Source organism: Ictalurus furcatus, chromosome 5 (assembly GCF_023375685.1).
Source record: "Ictalurus furcatus strain D&B chromosome 5, Billie_1.0, whole genome shotgun sequence".
NCBI classification, from domain to species: Eukaryota; Metazoa; Chordata; class Actinopteri; order Siluriformes; family Ictaluridae; genus Ictalurus; species Ictalurus furcatus.
The window spans coordinates 4,149,158-4,169,456 of record NC_071259.1 but is presented as its reverse complement, the minus strand read 5'-3'; the positions used below and the strand labels follow the sequence as shown (position 1 = coordinate 4,169,456).

The 20,299-nt window shown below is 42.0% G+C and overlaps 1 protein-coding gene across 4 annotated transcripts; it reads left to right on the top strand.

Moving 5' to 3' along the window:
- Nucleotides 1-44: 44 nt before the first annotated feature.
- egr3 (early growth response 3) lies at nt 45-15,983 on the top strand. 4 transcript variants are annotated; one of them, XM_053624298.1, is made up of 5 exons: nt 45-583; nt 1,707-1,849; nt 3,249-4,319; nt 8,504-10,820; nt 14,181-15,983. In XM_053624298.1, the coding sequence occupies exons 4-5, from the start codon at nt 10,664-10,666 to the stop codon at nt 15,317-15,319; spliced, it is 1,296 nt and encodes a 431-aa protein (XP_053480273.1). In that variant the 5' UTR covers nt 45-583; nt 1,707-1,849; nt 3,249-4,319; nt 8,504-10,663; the 3' UTR covers nt 15,320-15,983. The 4 variants fall into 4 exon arrangements, with proteins under 4 accessions (XP_053480273.1, XP_053480274.1, XP_053480272.1 ...); XM_053624299.1 differs by lacking the exons at nt 45-583; nt 1,707-1,849; nt 3,249-4,319 and adding an exon at nt 2,049-2,749; XM_053624297.1 differs by lacking the exons at nt 45-583; nt 1,707-1,849 and having other exon boundaries at nt 2,049-4,319.
- The last annotated feature ends 4,316 nt before the right edge of the window (nt 15,984-20,299 follow it).

The window sequence follows — 20,299 nt, the reverse complement described above, 5'->3', positions numbered from 1 at the left end:
CACTTCCTTAAAGAGTGTATAGTAGTCAGAAATGTGGAAACTACACAGCCACAGAATGTATTTATACACATGTCTGAGGCGGTGGATTTTACACTTATTTGCATGCAGTACTAATTATATAAGAGGTTGAGTATTCACACACACACACACTACTTTTTTTTAACTATTCTGCCACTCTTGCATAATCCACCCCTCACTTCCAGGCCACTGCAGCGGTGCATTAATGCTTTCTTGGCAGTCAAACTCCTCCGGTTGCATTCAGCAGCGCTGCCTCGAGCCCGGGTTCGGGGCTTTTTCAGCTCTGGGGATTTCAGCTTTGTGTTTGAGACATCCAAAGAGATAAACAAAACAGCTCGAGGAATGGGGAATAGTGGCTAGTAGCACACTTTGGAGAGGGTGTGTGGAAATATCTGAGCTGGAGAGGAAGTACGTCAGGGCCAATAGAGGAAGAAGGGGGTGAAACCAACACCGCAAGTCAGCCGGAAGCCACAATGGAACTACGACTAAAATACTCTCACAGCTACTTTCGGCCAGACGGTCCTAGAGTGACAGGAGGGGCACAAGTTCACATCTTTTTTAACCAGTACGGTGAAGTTTTGTGGGGGGCCTTTTTATTTGTTTGTTTGTTTGTATGGTTGTGTTTTTTTTTCGTAATGGGAGAGAAACATGTCATAGTTGTGAATCTGACGGGCAAGTTTCCACTGTGCAGTTTCTGTCTTACATGCCTGAATAATTTTACGTTTATATTCGGCAACAAATTTACATGAAGCACTATTTCAAGGTGAATTTGTCTAATAATGTACAGTCACTTCGTATTCAGATGCAAAGGTTTCCAAACCGTCTGGATTTATTTTTACAACGTTAATAACGACTGGTTGTGGGGTTTTTTTTTTGTTGTTGTTTTTTTTTTTTCTTTTCTTTTTCAATCGCACCTGTGCCTGTACATATTATATTCCATTACAGAAGATTACCGAGTTCTCATTTACAAAAGATAAAGATGATTTCCCCACCAGCTTCATGAATAAAAAGTGTCTCGGTAAATGCCCCCGTTTTAACCATTTAGTGTATGTGCGTAGTCAACAAGATCTTTGGAGGTCGTGAGCTAAACCAGTCAGGCTGCACTGCTGTAAATCTCAATCCCAATCCATTATGTTATTTGGCTTTTCTTGTTCAAGGTTTAATGCTTTTACGCTGAGAAACCTTTACGTTCAGGTCACTCGCACCGATGACCTCACTCTTCACTTCCATCAGCTCGAATTTTTTAATCAATTTGTGTTCGATTACAGAATATGTACTAAATGTTAGTATGCCTGTAAGGGTTAATCTTGAAGGTGGACTTGCATTGTGCATGTCCATCTCTGTAGTTTATCCAGAAACATAACTATTTAACCGGGGAGCGTACTGTTTTAGGAAAATAATCAACGATGGAGTTACTGTTGTCAACCCGAAGTTAAAAGCACATCCCAAAATGCTTCGTTCCTTTTATACCAGAACAATTTGCCAATTATTAACTTTTTCTCTCTTTTTTTTATGCATCTGTAGTTCCTGTTATCACGTACATTATAGCAGCTGTTCCCTCATCAGCCTCACATTCTCTCTCGAAGTTAATAAGACAAAACTACCTCTGCAGCTTTATCTCTGACACTGGAGGCTCCTTCCTTCCTTAAATCCATCCATCCATTTTCCATACCTCTTATCCTACACAGGGTCGTAGGAGAACCTGGACCCTATCTCAGGGAACTCAGCGGACAAGGCGGGGGACATCTTGGACGGGAGTACCCGGAGGAGGACGGGAAGAACATGCAAACTCCGCTCATGCAGGGAGGGATTCAAACCCCAAACGCCGGAGGTGCGAGGCAGATTTGCTAACCACTAAGTCAACATTTGTTTAAAATCTGTTTGTAAGGAGCGTCCACCATACAAGTCCCGAGCACATTAATATAAACATAGAGCTGTTCCTAAAACATATATATATATATATATATATATATATATATATATATATATATATTTTTTTTTTTTTATCAACATCAACATTGTGACAAATCAGAATTGAGAATTCAACATAGTGAATGTGGTTTTATTATCAGAAAACAAAAGATATTATTAGGAATTGGCTTTCGTATGGTTAAAATGAGTTTATATACAAAAAACTCATATTTTCTCACAAAGATCTCCTCTCTAGATGTGTAAAAAATAAATAAATAAATGAAAAAAAACACCAACAACAACTGAAGAGCATCACTGGAAATGGAGTATTGGTTTAGATTCTCCTGCTCTGTCTCAGAGGAACATGGCTGTCAATACTCCACATGTTTGGGAACAAAGGGCTGGATCATTGCAGATTAGTGGTGTGTCTGACTTGGTATTGTAGATGCATATACACACACACACACACACACACACACACACACACACAGTTCACCCCGGCTGCATAGCACATGTACATTTGATCGTGCAAATGTATATAGAATGTATATTATTCCCTTTTTGTCTTCATTCCTCTGCCAGTCTTTAGTGAGGAACTTTGTGACCTTGTTGTGTGTTGAACTCAAGACAACAACTCGCTTGGTTTGGTTTATCAAACAGAGATTTCACATTTCAACACAAACGTATACTCATCTTTGTTTTCCTTTGGCTCAGATCAGACTTGTTATTGTTGGGGAGGAATTGTGAGTTCAAATCCAGACGATGTCTCAGCCAGCCATGACCGGGATCCTAAAAGAGCAAAATTGGCCGTGCTCTCTGGGTAGGATTGATGGCATACTCTCTCTCTCTCTCTCTCTCTCTCTCTCTCTCTGTCGTGTCCATCACAGTGACACTAGCCGATCGTGGGCATCTGTGAGCTCATGTATGTGGAAGAGGGCGAATAGCGCCAGTAACTCAGCATGAGCAGCAGTTCGGAAAAATGTTCTTGGCTAGCTTTATGTTTCTCGGAGGAAGCATGCGTTAGCCTTCACCCTCCCTAGGTGGTAGCTGTTATATGATGAGGGAGCTCTGGCTGGTGGGAGTGACTTGGCAGGAGGAACTTAGAACTGACAACAGATCAGGTCTAAACGTTCGCATGTGTGTGAGTGTGTATATGTGGATGTGGGCGTGTTTTTATATCTTGGTGGGGACCAAATATAACTGTGAGTACAATGTGGGGACATTTTGCCCTGTGTGTGTGTGTGTGTGTGTGTGTGTGTGTGTGTGTGTGTACACGAGCACATGTCTGCATGCCTACTCAAATAACTTCTGCCAAACAGCTTCACTGGATTGGTCCATTGGTCATATCCTGACTTCATTCATCTGCATTGAGGCTCCTGTTTGACACGATTTGACCGAATATGACATCTTAAGCATTTATGAAGTGGTCAGTCTCCTGGTTCCACTGTCTCCAATTGACCAATCCCAATGCGGCTCAATGCTCAGACCATCACTGAAGAAAGGTACAAAAATGACTGAAAGGACATTTATTTGTGGTATATACAGTATGATGTACAAATGAAGTAATACATGATAGCTTGTATAGTCAGTATAGAGTTTGTTGAGCCAATCTGTGTAGTTTAATCACCATCATGAGCATTACCGTGACTTGACACAGCTAGAAAAAGTGCAGCACAATATATATATATATATATATATATATATATATATAGAAACACAGCGAACATTCGAAGGTGCAATAAAAAGTGGAGTCTTCAAGAACGTTGTTATTTTTGTGTTAATACAGGTTGCTTTAATAACCCTATTAATGTATTTACGATGTGGCTATAACTTCCATTTGCTGTCATATTAAAGAAAAGTAAGACTGTTTTGACTTTGTATTTTTGTAATGCTAAATTTTTTTAAGAAATAACCCATGAATGAATACTCACCTGTTTTATCCAAACAAGCGGAATAACCAAACATTGTTCTGTTCCTAACATAAGTTGTATTGGAAATGTTTTTTTTGAAACAGTGTATTATGTCTCAGGTCAGCCATTGTTTAACTGTCACACATTGTTCCAAAATGTACATAAATAAACATGTAATCAAGCTTCCAGGGCTTGGCTCCGGGCAACATTAGCAACGAGGAACAGTCATTTGAATTGGCCTGAATGCAGCCTGGAAAGAAACACAACTAATTTGATTATATGCCCATGGTGGCTTTGAATTTTTCCGCCATCTCGCTCAACAGATCTGTGACAGCTGAGCAATTCCATGGAATCCCTGCATGCAAAGTGAGCTGGGGGAACCCTGGAGACAATGATGTAATGACTGAATGGCGCAAACGTTTATACAGCAGCCACCGGAACGGCCGGGCGCTGACTCATCGCTCTACAATAAAGCTAAACGTAATGTCCTGTTTGAGGAAATCAAAAAAAATGTAGCACTTTGCTAGGTGTCGTGTCATCGTTCCATCTCTAACCCTATCAATAAGTTTGCCACGTTAGAAAGTGCCTTGGTATTAATAACATTCCTGTTTGGATGGAATTCCATCACTTGCAGCTACTTTGGGGTGAACAGGGTGTATGTAGGCCAACTTCAATTTCAAGAAGTAACCACTTTATAATGGTCGTAGTGGATCCCGAGACTAGCCCGGGAATACCGGACATGAAGTGGGAATACACCATGGATGGGACAAACGTCCATTGCACCTTGGGGCAATTCAGCATAGCCCACCTAGCATCAATCCACCTACCTGGCATGTTTTTGGGAGCTGGAAGGAAACCAGAGAACCTGAAGGAAACCCGTGAAACGTACAAAACTCCACACAGACAATTTAGCCCAAGCTCAGGAATCGAAATACGATCCTAGAAATATGAGGCAGCAATGTTGTCATGTGACGTCAGAGAAGGAACTCTGGACTACAGTTCCCAGCAGCCACTGCACCACACCATCATGGCACATGACCACCTGCACCTGAATTTCATTCACGTTATCGAGCACTTACAGGTATTTATAGATTACACCGGTTGTCTTTCTTTGCCGTTTTCTCCGTCTGTTGCTGTGTTTATGGTCTTTGTTGCACGGTTATTCTTTGCCTTAGTGTTTTGCCACATGTTCTATAGCTACTGTTTTTTGTTTTTGTTTGTATTTATATTAAATCTAGTCTGCACTTGCATCCGTCTCCGCCTCCAATCATGACAAATGTAATCCACTGTACCCCCATTCCACCGTGATTTACCTTGAACCAGGATGATGTGAACCTAATGTTCTAGGTTCTGTCATCACCTACTGTATCTACATGTAAAGTGTCATGAAAGACCCTACAAGGGCAGGATAATTCAGTAAGCCTCTGCTATTATACACTTCTTTTCTTTGTGTTCGCATGAATGAAAAAGGCGTAAACCTTAGATCGGACAGGGATCTGGCAAAACTAACCTGATTTCCAAAGAAACCTTAATATCACATTTCTGCCTGCAGGACCGGAGAGCACAAGAGAAGATGTTCTTCTCAGGAACACTCAAGACCGATGCTCACAAATGACTAGTTTTAACAAGTAAGAGCCATGCCCAGGAGGGAAAGGCACCCAAGACAAGACTGAAGAATAACATTAGAGCGTAAAGCAGGACTAGAAATGTGTTGCACCTACAGGCAAAAGCCGAGCCTGGAGAAGCAACTCTGATAGGATTTTTGAACTGCACAGGGAAGAATTAAAGACGAGATGGGCACACAAGTGTGAATTTGTTCTCCGCACAGACTGAGTGTTATGGCACGTTTGCCAAGCTGTACACGTCATGGCATCAGGCAGTGGAAGAATCTATTTTTTTTTTTTTTTTTTTTAACGTTCTACTTCCTCTGTTTTGGTCTATAAAAAGTATTATTCAAATGATCAAGTCTCCATTCTCACTTTCAGTGTTTGCTGCCATGCTGCTCCAACTGCCACCCAACTGGTGCTGCCAATGGCCTTCCTTGTTCAATATGAATGAAATATCTGTGAAATGGAAAGAGCTACCAAGACGAGCGTGCATGCATGCCAAGCACTGGATCCTGGCATATCCAGATTCCTTTCTTTTTCTTTTTTTTTTTTTTTTAAATCATCAAAAATACAACCCTATTATTTGATTCTTCTTACTAGCGCTTATGAAAAGATGATAAGCTTAGGAGGAGATGATCATCGCCCACAACAGCAGAACAAATTTCTGGTGCTATTCATCGTTCGTCGTTGCTATCTCGGCTGCATCAAAAAATAGCGTTCATATCCTGATCGGATCATGAGATATTTCCGATCGTGGGGAGATGGAGAACCCATAGGAATCCCCTGATGACAAATCCTGCTGTTTCATGCTATCTTAACGCTATCACCTACACAAGTTACAGCCCGCCCATACTGTGGCAACGAGCCACTGGATTCCCCCGGTGTATGTGCATTTGTCTGTGTGTGTGTGTGTGTGTGTGTGTGTGTGTGTGTTAGCTGTTTCGTGTCTATGTTTACCACGGCCCCTGATACACTCATGATTCAGACCCCTCTCCCACTCACTCTATTTTCGCTTCATTAGGGCCAAGTCTCTAGCGTCTAGTATCTGTATTAGTGTCAATTGCCAAGGCGATTAATTTGAGAGATAGGAACGGTGTATAGTGATTTTGGCAACACTTTGGTTGTGTGGGATTAACTAGGCCAGGTGGAGGTAAAGGTCATTTAAATATAGGATTGTACCATTTAATGTAGTGGGGGATTACAGAATAGATACGCTTTAAATGGCTAGTGGAAAATGCTTTTCACCAAACTAACATTTCTGAAGGTCCAGTTACATAAACTCTGGATGTAGAAAGGTCCAGATAAGCAACTAACATGACTGAATAGTGACCGCAGTTATCTATTAATTGCTTAACCATTATTGATTCGTTTATGGCTATAAATAAGACAGTGCTTATGGTGTGGTTCACATTGCAGCTTTACGTTACCCTTTGGACTCTAAAATAAATATGTGTGCATGACTGTTTATTATGCCACTCAAAACTACTTCCACAGAACGTTTGACCGATCCTGTCACCTCCCACAGCTAGTATTTTTGACTGTGATCTTTTCTAACAACCATCATTGGTTTCATTTCTTAAAATATAAACCAATTAGTCATTTAAACCATCGTGTCTCTGATCTGATTTACTGAAGATGAACGAATGAACGCTCAAAGCCGAGTTAATGAACATGGCCTTTCTTTATCTCCGAGCTTCATATCTTAACACTAGTACTGAAATAAAAACTCTCTGGACAGAGAAGACGCATCTATTTTGAACTTGTACTTGGGGCTATAAATGCTCACTTCTCCGTCCATTCATCTACAGACTTTCTGTTTTCATCATTGACTCTTTTTTTTTTTTTAAACGGGTCACATAGTCACTTCATTAATCACACCAGAAAGTATGAGATAATCGCTTTCTCATTTCCGTACCTGTCCTTTTAGGTAGTTTCTCATCAAATGAGAAAATTTACCTAAATTATTTACATAGAGGCATGTGATTGGTTGAACTGAAACAGAGGATCTGACCAGAAACACCGCTAGGCTGCTGCTCTGGGACCTTGAGCAACGCCCTTAATCTGCAAAAATAAAAAAAAGAGAGAGATAAATATAAGTTGCTCTCGCTAATGGCTTCTGCCATAAATGTAAATGAGTTGGGTCATGATTTAGAAACCGGAGTCATGGAAATACAACCTTTTTTTTTCCAAGTACTGGATTTGTATAAGGGCGCACGGTGGCTTAATGGTTAGTACGTTTGCTTCACACCTCCAGGGTTGGGGGTTCGATTCTTGCCGCTGCCCTGCATATGTTCTCCGAAGTTTGTTCTCCCCGTGGTTTCGTCCGGGTACTCCGGTTTCCTCCCCAATCCAAACACATGCACGGTAAGCTGATTGGCATGTCTAAAGTATCCATAGTGTATGAGTGGGTGTGTGAGTGTGTATGTGATTGTGCACTATGATGGTTGGCACCCCGTCCAGAGTGTACCCCGCCTTGTGCCCCATGCCCCCTGGGATAGGCTCCAGGTTCCCTGCGACCCTGTAGGATAAGCTGCATAGAAAATGGATGGATTTGTATAAGTACTTTGATTTGAAATAATATTTCAAGTACCCTGATCCACATCCAGACCACGGTCTACTTGATGTAGATACACCTTTTGGCTACAGCTCCAAGCTAGGCAAATTGTTAGGAGCAGGCAGATTTGTTTCTCACCTGCTTAAAAATTGATGTATTCTGGGCTAATATCATAGTTCTGTCTGTAAAATGTCAGTGAGCAGAACATTATGGCATGGAGCAGAGTTTGAATATCATCCCAGTTAGATAGTAGATGTTAGTTTGGGAGCACAGGAGCTTGTTGAGGCCCTGCTGAGACACTAGTAGCCTGGGCTCGATGGCAGTGCTCCCAGGCCTCTAGGGGGGAAAAGTAGGAACTTATTATTCTTCTGTGCATTTTTTTGGCCTCTTGGTTGACAGGCTCGTAGCCGGCATGCAGATGTCAGCCTGATTTGCAGTCCAAATTGTAACTTTATCTTTCTCTCTCTCTCTCTCTCTTTCGCTCTCTTTCCATATTGCATCAGCATCCGTTCCAGCGAATGCATGGCAGCCTGGAGTTTTACTCAGTGTCGATAATAAGAGTGGCTCAGTGCCTCACTGATTGGCCAGGCTCAGGAATGAAGAATTTTAGCTGGACACATGAGCGTCCTCGTGGGATTCTCCGGCCCCCTAATTGGACTGTGTAGAGTCAAGTATGTCCATCCTACACACAGCTATATATAATAATGATTATTAGCATTGTGTCATGTACTTTTTTTTTTTTTTTGTTATTTATTTATTTATTTGTTTCTTTCTTTCTTTCTTTGTTTAGCAACAAATAATCAGAGCTATTTTTGTGTGACTTCATTTACCCACCCATACCCTCAATTTCAGTGCTCTTCTTTTATTTTTATTTTATTTTTTTATTCCACTATCCTAACTACTAAAAATAATAATAATAATAATAATGCAACTAGCCAACAAACAATAAAAAAGATTGTTAGTTTGTGTTACTTGAAATGAAAAAAATAAACGTGTCTGATAAGGGTTTTTTTTATTATTTTATTTTATTTTATTTTTTCTCTCCTCGGGACTTTAAGATGAAATATGACCCATGACGTTTGGCCTCTGCGGTTCCTTTAATGGCGGCAGGTTCCGATCTCTTTTCCACCAGGTCGCTCAGGCGGAAATACGCTGACCAAATAAGGGCAGCGAGGAGGGCGGAGCCGGACATGAACGCCTTACATGGACTTTCCACTTCAGCGTAGCGCGCGCGGTCAAAGCCGAGCCCGCTGATTGGCTGGGCGCTCTCGCTGTATTTACAATTGTTTTGGTTTTTTTTTTTTGGTTTTTTTTGTTTTTTTTCACGCCGGTCTTCCGCCAGTGCTACAAGCTCCCTGCGCTTCTCCTCTTCTCCTCACTGATGGGTTTAAGACCCAGAAATGATCTCGCAGTGTGTGTGTGTGTGTGAGAGAGAGAGAGAGAGAGATTAAAATCTGAGGAGTGGAAACTTTTTTTTGAGCAGCAAACATTTCTTCATACTCTTGTTGTGTATAATGAGTGCACTTTGGCACAGCTTGTCACTTTAGAGAAAAGTTTATAAGCGCAAAAGCATCAGATCATTAAAAATTTTTTTTAAAAAGGAGCACGAGGTGTTTGGGGTCTAAATAGCCTTGCCATGGCTTCTCAACCCAGTTTTAACAAATTCATTCATTTGTTAACCCTTTATTAGGTGATATTCACACGCGCGCGTGCGCGTGTCCTTGGATGATTTTTGGAGGAGTTAAAAAAAAAAAGTGCGCTATAAATCTAGAAATGAATTCATTTCTGTTACAACCATAGCCTATAGTGTAACTTTGTTATAGGCTAACTGGTTCAAAATGATCAAACCACATGACAACATCCTGTCAATCTAAAACGGTCATATTTGAATGTTTCCCCTCGAACACTCCATTCATTCATCCGTGCAATCCAACTGAATAAAGTGTTTACAAAACCCCCTGAAGAAAAATCAAAAGACACCTGCGCTTGCTTTGCCTTCGCATATTCCTTTCACCGGGGCTTCGTCCCAAACTGCACACCGCGTCCTAAACAGCGCCCTGGGGTTAGAATAGGACGCCGCCGGAGCGCGCGGTTGATGTTGCGGTTGTGTGTCGCGGTTTGGGACGCGGCCCCCAGGGCTCCGAACGTTCCACTACGAGGTGCTTCCATTGTGACGTCGCGCCGTAGCGGCAACAGTTCCTTTGTGTCTCCATATATGGTCATCTACGTCACGGACTTGTTCCGCCCCCCTGGTTTTAACGAGAAAAAGCGTTGGAGTTCCCTCGGCCGAGCGACACAGCGCGCGAGCAGCCAGTGCACTTGTGCAATCAGCACCAACATCATCGCTCCTTTTGATTCAGAGACTTAAAACTATCCCAGCAAGCAAGCGATGCAGAAATAGCGTACTCATTTATTTGGTTAAAAAATAAACAAACAAACAAGGAAAAAGAAGAAGAAGAAGCTTGAGCCGAGGCATATTCATTTCAACCGGGAACTTGGATACAATCATACTTTAAGGGATTGTTTTGTTGTTGTTGAATTTTTTTTTTTTTTTTTTGCTCGTATTTTGTTCTCGACTTTAGATAAGCGCGGAAGACTGGAGACCGCGGGCGAGTTAAAGCCCGCGCGCTGTCGCCGACACGAGCCACTTGATTGAACTTGCTATGACAGGTAAATTAGCGGAGAAGCTCCCTCTTACCATGAGCAGTTTAATCAACGCCATACCTGACAGCCTTTATCCTGAAGAGGACATTCCCACTTCATCTATGAACATCTTCACCAGCACGGACCCCGTCTCGCACTACTCGCAAATGAACACAGGTAACTTTGGCACTGATCTCTCAGTGTCCGATGTGGAAGGAGTTGGGATTGTCATTGTGTTTGTAGCTTATCCTACTGTGCACGAGCCTCACTCGGTATCACGGTGTGTAGCTCGCGGGTGTGTGGCACGAGCGGTTATAAGGCAGCACGTCTTTATTCCCTGTATAAGCGCACTACTCAGTGTGTGTGTGTGTGTGTGTGTGTGTGTGTGAAAGAGTGGTGTTTGGACCTCATTGTAGCGCACCGTGTGTGTGTGTGTGTTTGGGATGCTACCTGTTCACTGTCCTTAATGATGCTGAGATGGTGTTTAGTAGCCAGTCATTTATTTATCAAACCGAATGAGGTGTTAATCAAGCTAATGTCCTGTTAGAGTCTGATTTATACGAACAAAAGCACTGTCCTCGTCTGGAATAACGTTTTATTATCGATAGGCTATAGGTACACGCGTTAATGTAATCACGTGATAGGAGTCGGAAGAGGCCATCCAGGTGATAGAGTGCACGTGCTGAACAAACACAACTACTGTAATGAATGAACATATACAATGTGTTTATAACCTATAACCTGTTTGTGGGGGGGGGGGGGGATTCGTGCGTGCGTGTGTGTGTGTGTGTGTGTGTGTGTCGTAGTTATGGATCAGTTAGAAAGGCTAGAAATAATTCCCAAAATGTGCTTAATAATTCTACACCGAGTGATGACTGTGTGTAGATTAATTAAACACGATAAATTATGTAAATAAACTAGTTAATTAATCAATTAATTAATATGTAAAGGGTCATTTTCTGTGAAATGCAATTCGGTATAATGTAGCCAAGCACCAGCACCAGCATTATTATTATTATTATTATTATTATTATTATTATTATTATTATTATTATTATTGCTACAGAGTGCAATTTCTTTCTTTCTCTATCTATCTATCTATCTATCTATCTATCTATTTTGTTTTATTCTGGATAAGTCAGTGTTTTGTTATTTCGGGCCCGAGATGGAGTCGAGCTGCCATGGCGCAGGTGGGCGGTTTTGGGTCGGCGCGCGCGCTGCTTTCGAAATATGTCTCGTGCCAAAAAATCGCTTCACACGTGCACGAGGCTCCGCTTCCATGAAAGATTTTTTTTTTTTTTTTAAACCCCTGAGCTAAACATGAAATCCTCTTAGAAACTTATCTGGATATGATAGTCTATATCATATTTAATAAGGCACATTTTAGTGCATTAATTTAATGCGTTCCAGTGGGACGTCATCACTGACCATATAAGGCTCGAGCTCGAGTTGTAAAATTATTTCAGAATGTAGAAATTAGAAATAGAATTAACCCACGCTGTGCGTTTAGTGTTTTGAAATAATTTATCGACAAAAAAAATTCATTCATTTGCCAACAAGGAAAAAAATATATAGAGAGAGAGAGAGAGAGAAAGAAAGAAAATATACAATGTGCAGGAAAGTGATTTTAAATAATAATAATAATAATAAAATACAGAAACAAATAATTTGCATTATTCATCTGTAATAAGTTTCTCAATAATTAGCCTATATAGTTGCAAATTAGAAAATTGGTGATAAATCGAAACTGCTCATTTATATGAATAAAAGTAAAAACGATATGGTTAAAAAATTAAAACAAAGAAAGAAAGAAAAACATCCCGACTGTGATTAATTAGCATCTGCAATCAAAATAAATAAATAAATAAATAAATAATAATAATAAAAAAGGTGCGACGTCTAAAAACCGCAGATGATTTCATTTTCCGCTGTTTACATTTCATTTACATTGAAACGGTTTGAAACGCGTTTTTGAACGCAGCCCGAGTTTCTTGCTCAGCCTGCAAGGATTTCGGCAAAAACAGTGCTGAGTCTAATTTAATAATAACCCGAATAAGACTAAGAGTAGGCTGTATTATGTACACAAACAGTGCTGTATTCGTGGAAATATTAGGTAGAGGTGAAAATAAATCCAAAACATATATATATATATATATATATATATATATATATATATATATATATATATATATATATATATATAAATCTCAACCTGTTATGATTATTAATAATAGCCTCCTAAACTTGTCTCTGTGCTCTGTGCTGCAAATGTGATGGAGGAAATATATTTAGGAAATCCTGAATCAGGGAAAATATCCTCAGGTTTTTGGTTGAGAATAAAGTGCACAGGTTATTTGTGTGTGTATCAGGGGTTCAGTGTATAATTGGGTGGTCTTCTGAATGAGCTCCACTTTGTTACACACATTAACACGAAGCTGCTTTAGTTTTATCACATCTCTCTCTCCCTGTCTCTCTCTCTCTCTCTCTCTCTCTCTCTCTCTCATACACACACACACACACACACACACACACACACAAAACAGAGGAGAAAAAAAAAATCTCCAGTGTTAATTTAACACCTACAGTGTTTCATTCGGGTCCATCTGGACTTATAGAAGCACAATGAGTGTTAATTTGTCCTCGTGTCATCCGTCTCAATGAGGTTAAACGTGACATAAATGACAAATTCACATGAAATTAAATTAGACCTAACTGAAATACATGGTTGATCCGGATTTAGATGTTTTTCAAATACTGGGGGGGGGAAGGCATCTTGTGCCAGCTTGAATTCTTTATGTGTGCTTTATGCTTTTTTTTTGTTTTGTTTTGATTTGTTTGTTCTCACAATGAATCACGATTTGCTGTATTCAATGGAACTATGTATCAGAGCACCAAGACAAATCCAGTGTGAGGTCCTAGGATTGCATAAGTTGGCAGGAAAGATCTGTTTTTGTCCATACGTTAAATCCCATATCTAAAAATACTAGAAAGCGATAAATTCATGTCGAGGATTTGATTTCATTAATACATGACACGAACAAGTTCATTGATGATCTTTATAACTAGATACAGTGTGTGTGTGTGTGTGTGTGTGTGTGTGTGTGTGTGTGTGTGTGTGTGCACGTGCTTGATATGACATATGGTTGTACAGGGAATCCTGTATCTTCTGAAGGACACGTTGTACTTTAGAACCTGAGGGAGGGAGAAAGAGAGAGAAAGAGGAAAAGACTGAGAGGAGGAGCGGATAGTCGCTTCAGTCTCAAGTCAGCCGACAAACTTTTCCTTTTTTTTTGTCCCTCTGACAAAGATCTAATTATTGTTATTCTCGTTTTAACTGTTCGGAGCGAACGATTAGCAGAGGTATGGCGAGACGCAGTGTTCTGTAGCTAAGTCAAAAGCTCTTCTATATTCTCGCTGGAGCAGGACATATTTTCAAGCAGCAACACCCAGTTGACGAACCACTCTCAAAGATAGCAAGAACAGAAGTGCTTTTTGTGTGGCTTTCTCCTCAGTTGACCTTTCCGTTTCTTCCCACAGATAATATCATGGACTTAGGAATGGGAGGTGAGAAGAGCAGCAATGAGATCCCGTATGCTTCCAACAGTTTTCAGTCTAATCGAAGCGGGCAAACAGTGACGTATTTGGGAAAGTTTGCCTTCGACACCCCTCCTTCAGGCGGCATTGGGAGCTCAGGCTGGTGCCCGGACAACAACATCATCAGCCTGGTGAGTGCTGGCATCCTCGGCGTGTCCCCATCGCCGGGTAGCATCACCACGCAGACGTCATCATCGGGCGGCATGAGCGTCCAATCTTCGGACATTGACCAAGTGTATGCCCCGCCCCTTCCCGCTTACTCCGCCTGCGGTGACATGTACCAGGAGCAGGTGGCGTTCCACCACAGCCCTGCAGCGTCGTCATCGCTGTCCTACCCACCCTCCGAGTACCACAGTACCACCAAAGCCGTAGACGCCAGCCTCTTCTCCATGATCCCCGACTACAACCTGTTCCAGCACCAAGGTGGCGCGGGTGAAGCGGGCGCCATGGAACACAAGCCTTTCCAAAGCGTGGAGCCCCTTCGTGTAAACCCACCACCTATCACGCCGCTCGAGACCATCCGGGCGTTTAAGGACAAGCAGCAGCTGCAGCCGGGCTTCCTGGGCTCGCAGCAGCACCACATTTCCCAGCACCACCACCACCACCACCAGCCCCAAACTCTCGCCCTTAAACCCGTCCGCCCTCGAAAGTACCCGAACCGGCCGAGCAAGACGCCGGTGCACGAGCGTCCCCACGCGTGCCCTGCCGAGCACTGCGACCGGCGCTTCTCGCGCTCTGACGAGCTTACGCGCCACTTGCGCATCCACACAGGCCACAAGCCCTTCCAGTGCCGCATCTGCATGCGCTCGTTCAGCCGCAGCGACCACCTGACCACGCACATCCGCACGCACACCGGCGAGAAACCTTTCTCCTGCGACTTCTGCGGACGCAAGTTCGCTCGCAGCGATGAGCGCAAGCGTCACGCCAAGGTGCACCTCAAGCACAAGGACAAGAAACCTGCAGAGAAGGCGGGCAGCTCGAGTGCCACGGCAACGACAGCGACTCGCTCATCTCCACCTGGCTCCTGCGGGAGCAGCGGCGCCAGCGGGGCCAACGTCCTGACTGTTACAACATGCGCATAGGACTGAGAATGACACTAGTGTTTGATAAGAACGAGGGAGGAAGAAACTGAGCTCTTTCCTTTCTTCTGAAAGGCCTAGTCATTGACTCTCACAGACTCTCCCTCTCTTCATGCATTAGTTCTTTGGTTACAATGTTTTTATAAGGTGGTATAGTCACATTCACGTCAACCCTTACCAGGGGGTTGAGGGGACACACTAGTGTTTAATGGCAGGGAGAATAGCAGAGTGGGGTAGCAGCCGGTGGACAGTCAGGTCATCCCAGGAAGAAAACAAAAACAAGGCACTTTTTTTTCGGGGGGTGGGTGGGGGTGGGAGCATTACAGGCTCAGGGAGTCCTAACTTCCGGCTCCGTGGACCTACACACTCCAGTGATATTTCAGTCTATCTCAGATTAGTACGTTTTTAAAATAAGTCTAGAATCCAAGCTCACCAACTCTTGGCGTCGATTATTTTTTTACACCGCATTTCAGTTTGTCGATGGCTCGTCAAATACGAAAAAGTGCAATTTAATTTCCTCAACTTTGTTAATACCTTGTTTGCGCTGCACTTTGGTTCCTGTTGTTTTTGTGTTTAAATAATGCTCGTTAGTTATTTAATTGATGATATTTTTTTTATTTTTTAAAAAACGATGTGCCAAAATCTGTTTTGAAATACTACAGCCAATAATTTTTATTATTATTATTATTATTTTTTAAATTTTGTGTTGTCGTTCTCGTGAGTGTAGCAGGGACTTTTATAGCGAAGCTACCGGACGATCGAGTTTAAGGGAAAGCCTCGAATATTACAGCACTGAAAGGCTCAGCGAGTTTTCAGTATCAAGTGGGTGTTTATTGTGTAATTAGACCGTGTTATCTTAATATCTCAAAATCCCATCAGTACAATTAAGCAGAGCTGGACGCCTTTTGGTAAACAGTAACAGATTGCCTGTACAATACCACGAAAAAAAAAAATAAAAAAAAAAGCAAGTATGTGTCTTGGCATCCGAGCTCACTTAAGTGCAGTTTACTTATATTAGCATGAAATTAAGATAAGATATGATCTGTGGTGTTTACTTCTGCGGAGTGCAGAATCTGGGAAGGACAAAAAGCTACACGTACTCTATTTAACGCCGAGATTTATAATCGTCCTGCCATTTCATTGTTTTTATTTCTGTTACTATAATAGTGATTAATAATTTTATTCAACCAACCACCCCCCCCTCCCTCCCCCCTCCCCCAGTCTGTATGCCTGCATGCATCATGTGTTGGTAGTGTGTCTGGATTAGCACTGAAACAAAAGGACATTCCTGGGAGCAATAGCCTATGTGTGCATCTCAACCCCTCGGAACAGGGAGTTGAATGAAATGATGTGAAATGATGTCATGATGATATTTATGTTTGTGTCATTGTTGTTGCTGTTGTGTTGTTGCTAACGAGTTCCCATTGGTTTATCTTGCTACGTTTCACGCGTCCTGTTTGTTCAGCACACACACACACACACACACACACACACACAGCAAAACGATGGAAATAACAGCTTTAGAGCATTAATCTGGGACGCCGGAAAAACTTCCTGACTGAACTCAGCCATATGCATGCCATTAGAGATGTTTTTGGATAAAAAAAAAAAAAAACAAACAAAAAAAAAAACAGTTTGGACATTTGTTTGTTTGTTTTGTTGGTTTTTTTTTTCTTCTTCTCTCCCTTACAGCTCTGAGGAGCGGCAGCAGTAACGTGGTATCCTCCACGTGTTTTCTTTGTTTTGTTTTTTTTTGTGTTTGTTTTCCTCCTACATGGAACACACTGAGAGATTCTGACTATCCGAGTGTGGATGGTCTTTTGTACAGTCGCCTATATAAACACACGACACACACACACACGTGGTGTTTTCTACTAAAGAATGTACAGTTTAATGGAAAGCAATGCGCTTCAGTATTACAGCGTGTGTCCGTGCGGACGCACGCGCCTCCGCACTCCCAGATCCGACCCGGATGTGTAAAGGGTGTGTTAACGTAGGCTACATTTCTGAAGACTGTGTACATAATGTAGAATGTGTTTTTTTGTTTTTGTTTTTCTTTTTGTTCGTTTCGTTTTTGTTTTTTTTTTTTTTTTAACTGTGAGTGCGTTAAAAAGAAAAAAGAAAAAAAAAAAAGAAAAAAAGAAGAAGCATTGTCCAACAGTGTCAAATCTGATGCATCCTACGTCCTGAAATATTGTTTTTGTGCATAATATACAAAGATGGAGACACACTGAATGATGTGTTTATTAAAGAAATAAACCATAAGGTTATTTGGAACAAAAAAATCCTAATGTGTGTGTGTCAATATGTCAATATGTGCGGTCTTAATTAGCAGTCTTCGCCTCATGAAAATGCTAGATGGTAAATCGATGTACAGTACCAGCATGGCTTGCTGGAGCATTCTGTAATAATGATCACTGTTGTGTATTTGCCCGGGGCGGGGCGTTCATGGCAGGAACTGTGTTCTTATTTGGAAGTGAAACAAACATATACAGGATTATAATTGTTTCGTGTTGTTGAGACATTCTGCTCAGCTCATGATGGAGGGAGTAAAAAAAATACCCCCTTCACATCACACTCCTAATAAACTGACCCCGTTTAGTCCTGAACAAAACCCTACCACTTACAGGCATGCGTGTCCTGGCACTCTGCCATGCGTCCTCCGATTAACACGGCCCCCGACAGCAGCGCGGTTCTGTCTTCTGTCAGTTTCCCCGAATGAATGCGTGCCCGAGACCGTAGGCGTCGGTTGACGTTGGCTAATCTAGCAGCATGGATTTATCAACATGAATGGCGTCTCATTCTTTAACAGCATATGGAACGAAAGACGTGTAGACGTGTGTCTTCTTATTACAGACACAATTACAATTCTGAACCACTTAGACTATATATATATATATATATATATATATATATATATATATATATATATATATATATATTAGCATCGTCGACATGTTGGTCTGTTTTCACGTTGGTGAACAGTTTCCTACCCACAATGCACTTATAATAGTGGTGCAAGTGGGATTTATCCCTAACATCATCTCTACCTTAAGAGAGCAATGCAGCGGCACTTTAGTCTTTTAGATTTTTTTTCTACAGCGCGTGCTGCTCAAACTGATCACCTTCATCACACTCGTCGTCTCATAGATCGCTGACTAGCTGAGCTGAGCGCTATAGCTGCATTGCATTCTGGGACTGTGCTCCGACGTATCCACTACTTCCATCCTGAATTTCTTATTAATATGACGTTGCAGGGAGTCGCACCTCTGGGGTTGGGGTTTCGAAACCCGACTCCGCCCTGTGTGCACAGAGTTTGGATGTTCTCTCAGTGCTTCAGGGGTTTCCCCTGGGTACTCCGGGTTTCCTTGACAAGTCTAAAGTAGGCTGCGTGCATTGTAGGCTGATTGGCATCTCGAAATTGTGCGATTGTGCCCTGCGATGGGTTTGCACCCAGTCCAGGGTGTCCCCTACGACCCTGTGTAGGATAAATGGTACAGAAAATGGATGGAAGGATGATGTTGCTGGAAAATAGTGAGTGAGAAAACGTCCTCTTGCTCTCCTGTTTCTTCAGAACTAGCACCAAAATCTGACGGTTATCACTTGGCATTATAACCGCCGCCAGCTATAGGAACAAAGTCCTTTTTCGAAGACAATGCGGCACAAACTTCTCATGTTTGCAATAATGAAACTACAGCACCAACCAACAGCTTAAACATCTATCCATCTTCTATACTGCTTATCCTTTAGGGTGGCGGGGAACCTGGAGCCTATCCCAGGGGGCATGGGGCACAAGGCGGGGTACACCCTGGACAGGGCACAATCACATACGCATTCACATACACTACGGACATTTTGGACATGCCAATCAGCCTACCACGCATGTCTTTGAACTGGAGGAGGAAACCAGAGTACCCGGATGAAACCCCCGCATCACGGGAAGAACATGCAAACTCCACGCACACAGAGCAGCGGCAGGAATCGAACCCCCGACCCTGAAATTTAATATTAAACAATAGTTCCATGAAAGCGCTCACGTTTTGTATTTAAGGACTGGCAGAAGCTTTCAGAACGTCTCCTAGATGGTGTTAGTAACACAAACACGTAATACATATAAGACAAATACATGGGTGCTTCAAGTGCGTAATTAAAACGGTTCTTCCGATTCGATTTGGAAAATTTCCAATGAAATGTCACAAACATTTCTCAATTCAATTACAGCAGTCCCATTTTTAACCATACAGTAGGGTGTATGCTTCAAAATGCTACCGACACTGTACAGTTTTGCTTCATTTGCTCATGTGCTTGACATTTTAATGTCGAAATGACAATTGTGTTATTGGATGAAGTGAAGGGATGAGGATCGGTTTCGATCCGAAGCAGAGACGGAGAGATTTATGCACTGATGCAAATCATAATGATAACACTACTGGTGTGTGTGTGTGTGTGTGTGTGTGTGTGTGTGTGTGCGTGCGCTCTTGTTGTCTAAAATCTTTGCTGTAAGAGGAAAATCTTAGCATGAATAGGTTACGCGCTCTGATCGAAGAGGCAAACGTTGACGCTCTCTACGGATCTGGCTCCTGCGCTCCTCCACAGCTTCTTGTTCTTTTTGGACTGATATCTTTATTTCTCAGGGATGGTTATAGATGGTATGGGGAAGGGGGAAAAAAAAACAAAACAACTGTTGTTTTCTTTATTGTTACAAAAATAGCTTCTGGCATAAGTGTTCTTTCTTTGATTTGATTTTTATTTATTTATTTTAAAAAATATATATTTATTTATTTATTTGTTCATTGCCAAGAACTGTCAGAAAGCCGGGCCAAACTGAACCAGGAAAACAGAGAAGGTAGTGTTCACAGATTAGATGGAAGTGGAGCCTTTGGGTGTGTGTGTGTGTGTGTGTGTGTGTGTGTGTGTGTGTGTGTGCTGAATCCAGAGATGCTTGGGTGTTCACATGTACTGTATCAAATAGGTCAGCTTTTT